Source organism: Octopus bimaculoides, chromosome 11, assembly GCF_046866305.1.
Source record: "Octopus bimaculoides isolate indiv1 chromosome 11, ASM4686630v1, whole genome shotgun sequence".
Lineage (NCBI taxonomy): Eukaryota > Metazoa > Mollusca > Cephalopoda > Octopoda > Octopodidae > Octopus > Octopus bimaculoides.
The window spans coordinates 81,156,602-81,162,286 of NC_142938.1; the positions used below are offsets into that span (position 1 = coordinate 81,156,602).

General features: G+C 36.0%; 1 protein-coding gene across 2 annotated transcripts in view; it reads right to left on the reverse strand.

The window, feature by feature from the left end:
* LOC106868577 (U3 small nucleolar RNA-associated protein 25 homolog) overlaps positions 1–5,590 on the reverse strand; it is a 28,988-nt gene extending 23,398 nt beyond the window's left edge. Inside the window, exon 1 of one of the 2 annotated variants that reach the window (XM_089360466.1) lies at positions 5,411–5,590. In XM_089360466.1, the coding sequence (XP_089216592.1) occupies positions 5,411–5,505 (95 nt within the window). In that variant the 5' untranslated portion in view covers positions 5,506–5,590. The remainder of the gene's footprint in view (positions 1–5,410) is intronic. The other variant, XM_089360467.1, reaches the window with a different exon arrangement.
* Between the last annotated feature and the right edge of the window lie 95 nt (positions 5,591–5,685).

Sequence of the window (5,685 nt, forward strand, 5' to 3'; positions counted from 1 at the left end):
GGACTTATTTTTCATAAGCCTAGTATTTATTCCATCAGTCTCTTTCGCTGAACTGCTAAGTTACAGGGGACATAAACACACCAGCATCGGTTGTCAAGTGATGTTGGGAGGACAAACATAGACACACAAATTTATATATACATGACAGGCTTCTTTCAGTTTCCGTCTACCAAATCCACTCACAAGGCTTTGGTTGACTCGAGGCTATAGTAGAAGACACTTGTCCAAGGTGCCATGCAGTGGGACTGAACCCTGAACCGTGTGGTTGGTAAGCAAGCTACTTACCACACAGCCACTCCTATATATATATGGCAAGCTTCTTTCTGTCTCCGAAATCAGTTCACAAGGCTTTGGTGTGCCAGTGGTTTTTGTAGACGATACTTATTCAAGGTACCATGCAGTGGGACCGAACCCCAAAACCATGTGGTTGGGAAGCAAACTTCTTAGCCACAGAACTATGTTTACACCTTTATAAGATTGAAAAATATAATTAAAAATTAGCAATAAATTCAATATGTTAAATGTAATATTACCCATGATAACACACCCATGAAGCTGCTATATAGTCACTTGGTCTGCTAGAAATAGCAGCTAAAGCTACGTCACTGCTTTCTTAAAAGACAATGAACAATATAGTCCCAGATATACAAAAAAAAAGGGAGATGGCCATGGTAGGATTGACTTTAATAACAGGTTTGCTCACCAGGAGTTAAATAACAATTCTCTTTTAGAGTTCCAAGAATTTTACTAGTAAGGCTTTCTTAAGAATTTTCTTATGTAGACAAGATTATGTGAACAATATAGAAGAGGAAAAGCACATTGTGGTATTCATGCCTTTCCCTCAAAACAATACAAGTGAACTGAAGTGGCTACAACCAAGAATTGAAATCCAGTCATAAAAAGCAAACATCATTTGCTCTGAACTAACAGAGGCTGCATTCAGTTATTTTCCCTCTCCAAAGAAGGATGGGTGGTGCTCTACTTTTTGAGAAGCACCAATATTAAATAAATCAAATTCTCTTTTACTCTATAATACATCTCTTCTTTCCCCACTAAATAGCGGGCATAGCATCCTGGCTTCTCTAAGCAGATATTATTTTAACAACATCAGAGAAAACACAAGAGGATTCGAAGCATAAATATTTTATAGTTTTTTATAGTTTTTGATTGGGAAGCTGTAGCAATGAATAACAAAATTCCTGAATAAAACCTTGGGCAAATTCTAGTTTAATTTATTTTGAATTGTTCTACACTCTTCTTGTTCCTATACTATTTTCTTTTTAGCCTTTATTCCCAGCATTTCCACCTCACTGTATGCGATTTACTATAAATAAATAGCTATCATATTTTATTTTATAGCTATTATATAACTATTATTATTATTTTTATATTTGGTCTGGCTTCAGAGGAAGTAGCAATTATGTTGATTATTGTGAAAGGAATTACTAAGATATATGATATCTTAAGAACCAGCTATCTGTTACAGCTGTGGTAACAGAACTTATTCTTAAAGAATAAGTAAGCGTCTAAAGTAAAAAAAAAAAAAATAAGGATGTGTGTGTGAAGAAGCAGAAAAACAAAACAAAAAAAAAATGACAATTAGTATTATGTATTATCAACAGAGGAAAACCAGCACTTTTATGAAAAGATAAGGGTGACTAAAAAAAAATTGCCATCAGCATATATACTTTGTAACTAATATAAGAATTATGGCTGGTGTTTGGCCCCAAGGTAATTCCTGATTTAGATCCAAGGCGTTCTAATTGTGATGTTTTTTCTTTAGGGAACTGTAGGACTATGTATGTCAAATGCCCTTTTATTTTTTAAAAACAATAGGATGTATTTTAAGAGCTTTTTGACTGCTATTTTTAGCATGTTGAGTAACCTACATAAGAGACTCAAGAGTTAAGGAGGGTGGCGGATTAGTAAAAATTGTTGAGTGGCAAATAGACTGCCTTGTGGCATATATTTTTGTTCTTTTACATTCTAACTAACCCCCCCCCCATCAGGTTCAACTCTACATTCCAGCCTTCTGGTGGGAGGAGAGACTTGATTAAGACACCAATTGTTTATTTCAATAATGCCTCAGAAGGAGATCAACATTTGAGTTAAAGCAAATTGCGTATGGATGAGTACAGCTGTGTGCAAAAGTGTCATACCCTAGCAGTAGAAGCGACCTGTGGAAGAGGTAGACCCGTGACCAATGGTTCATTCTCAGCCCTGAGCATTTCACCCCTTTTTTAAACTCCAGACATAGGACATTGCATGTTTGATCGTCAATCTATCATCACTGACAGTGAGATGGTTTAAGGGCTGTTTGGCTGCTATTTTCAGCAGGTCAAGCAACAACATAGAATCATCCTCGCTGATTCATCAAGTTCTCAGTAGTAGCGCAGGTGGTAAGCAGCTAAAATTGATATTTCTTTGGTTTTTAGTGCTGGGTAACAGCTATTAGCAACAGACTAGCTTTAATGCTACAAAAAAACCACTGCTAAGCTCTTCACATTACATTAGAGGTATATTTCATCCTTAGCACCACCACCATCATCATTTAATGTCTGTTATCCAGCATGAGTTAGGTGATTCGACAGGATCTGGAAAGCTTGCACCAAGTTCCAGTGTCAGCTTTGGAATGGTTTCTATGGATAGATGCCCTTTCTAAGGTCAACCGAATTAATATTTTGGGTGCTTTATTCTTTAACCACCAATGCCAATGAGGTTGCTGAATAACTTTCAAGACAGAAAAAGAAAACAATCCCACGAGAGGGGAAGGTGGATTTATCCCAGGTGTTGAAAGGCTATAAAGCACGATAGAGAGACAAGCACAGGCATCTTGCTATAGAGGAGATACACAAGGCTACCCCACATTATATAGGAAAGGGTCAGAATGGTTGAAAAGGAGATAAAAGAGGTAATAATGGAGAGACAGAGAAAGCACTTTGGTACAAGAAGGGTGAGCATAAGAGAAGAGGGGTACTTTCATAAGAGTGTGAGGGGGGAGAGTAACAAATGGTCTAATGCCTAATCAAGATTAATAGGGAAATTTTTGAGGGACCTCTTCCACACGAGGAATGTCCAGTTAATTGTAGTCAAACAAACTTGTGTAGTGAGCTACAAAATAATACTTAAGCTGACAACACACTGGTAATGAGAAGAAAGGTTCATTAGTGTTAATGATATTTCATGCTAGGAAAGGTAAGAACTCGGAAATTTAAATTCTCCTATTATAATTCCAGTCACATCTAAGGTTGCTTTATACAAAAGTAGTTCGACTCCAGTACTTGCCTGTTACTTTATTTTATCTATCTGGCAGATTAAAAGGCAAAATCAATTTCAGTTGGAACTGGCTTCCATTGCAGAAAACAAATGCAAAATATAGAAAAAGCTTTGGTATTTTACTCTTCCACAATGATTTTACTTGCTGACCACATGGTTCTTGGGTTCACTGCCTTGCATGGCATCTTGGGAAATGTCTTCTAGTATTAGCCCTAGGCTGAGCAAAGCCTTGAAAGTGAATTTGATAGATGAAAACTAAAAGAAACTGCTGGATGTATTTATAACCATACATATTCATAGAAACAAATAAAAATGTGCGTCTGTCTCCTAGTGTTGACCTCACATGATAGCTGTGAATAAGTGTCACCATCATACAAGCAGTGCCATTTGTTTGTGGTCTTCTGCGAAAATATGCCCAGCCATGGTGAAATATTACTATGCTTGGAAGTAGGAAGAGTACCTGGCTACATGTTCAAACGATGTTAATTGTTTTGAGAGCTCTTAACCTTATGGCTAAGAACATTTTCTCACAGTTTTAGTTCAAATGATGACCAAGTACATAAATTATAATTTGTAATCATCTTTTCACCAGCATGTAAAAAGCACCCTCTACACTCTGTAAAGTGGTTGGCATTAGGAAGGGCATCCAGCTGTGGAAACTGTGCCAAATGAGACAATTGGAGCCAAGACAGCTCCTGTCAAACTATCCAACTTATGTTAGCTAGAAAACGAACATTAAATGATGAAGATCGAAATAGCTCCAGAGAACGGTATCCCCCAAACAGGAAACTGGGTCCTGTACACTTGCAATAAAAGTGAACCCAGCAAAATGCATGCACACAAGGTGTTGTAATGTGGTGGTGTTAAACAGGGCGACATTTTGAGTCTACCACATATAAGAAAGGATTTAATGTTATACAATTTGACAATTTCGTGACGTTTTCCCCTTCCATTTTAGCAGGAGGCTTTTTCACTTTTTGCTGAATTCTATAGGACAGGGTTCACTTTACCTACTCTTAACATATTACATCACATGCTTTCAAATTACAATTGATTTTTAATTACCCACTTATCGTTTCCCGTGTTCAAGATAACGAAACAGATAACGACTAATTTTTTTGTTATTCTCTTAGGAGTGCGTAGCAAAATGGATAAAACAGGAAAATCACAACCGAGCCTAAAAACTAAATGCATTTTAGAAGCCCGTGTGAAATCTAAAAATTATATACCTACATACTAAGATATTTTCTTTGCAAATAATCAACAGGAGTTCACTAATTATTAATTAATCTAATAGTACATGAGAAGACGTTCACAAGAAGAAACGTGGTGTAGTGTTAAGATAATGAGGGAGTTTTAGTCGCTGGAATTAACTAAATAATATTCTTGGAATCCCCTAACATAAAATGGCGGGAGGGTCACAAGTGGAAATCCTTTGGTCATAGGCCTGATCTGGAGCAAGACAACTGGAAGAAATCTTATAATTATTTCAGAAGATATAAAACAGAAATAATAATGGTTAATTGAAAATAATTCTGAAAATTAAGCAGCTTAAGCGACTGATTGAGACGGATTTAATTTAAATTTAATGACTGACTTTTAACACTGACACAAGGCAATAAATTTAGGCAGAAAGAGTATTATTTATAGACTAAATCCATGCTAAATAAATGACTGTTTATTTTGAGGAAATCGTAAAAATGAAAAGTAAATTAAAAAATGAGAATATGAAGGGAGGAGGGAACACGTGGGATTTTTTTTCCATGTCAGTGATTGTTGGTAAGGTATATACGGTACTGGGGTATTTCGCAAACGTAGTTGAAATAGAAATCAATTAATTGCGTTAGTTCTCGGTATTTCGGAAGGCAGTGTCACTAATTAATAAATTTAATAAACTAAATACTGAAATTTATTAACAGGAGTTTTGTTTTCCCTTTAACATTACGTTCACGTCGATATTGCGCATGCGTCAACACATACATAGAAGCATACACGTGTTGTATATATACATACATATATATCTGTACATGTCTGTGTGTATGTGTATATATATATACTTATATATACACGTGTGTGTATATATATACATATACGCACATATTTATTTGTTATTTAAGATTTTGAGATAACTTACTTCGATTTCACTGTTGATTTTTCACCACTTTTCTTCACCCTTTTCGCAGATTTTTGACGGTGGACATGGGTTAATTTTTTCCTTTTATAACCCATTTTTTACCACTTTCCCCACAACTGCCAAGGTGCTGCCAACTTTTACTTTTTTTTTCTTCCTTCTATTAATTGTTTACCACAAACGAAAACAACGATTGGTCTTTTCCAAACTGAACCAACCAATGGCGAGTCGTTACACATAAGCTGTCATATGACGTCATTAATCTTCCCCCGATCGCC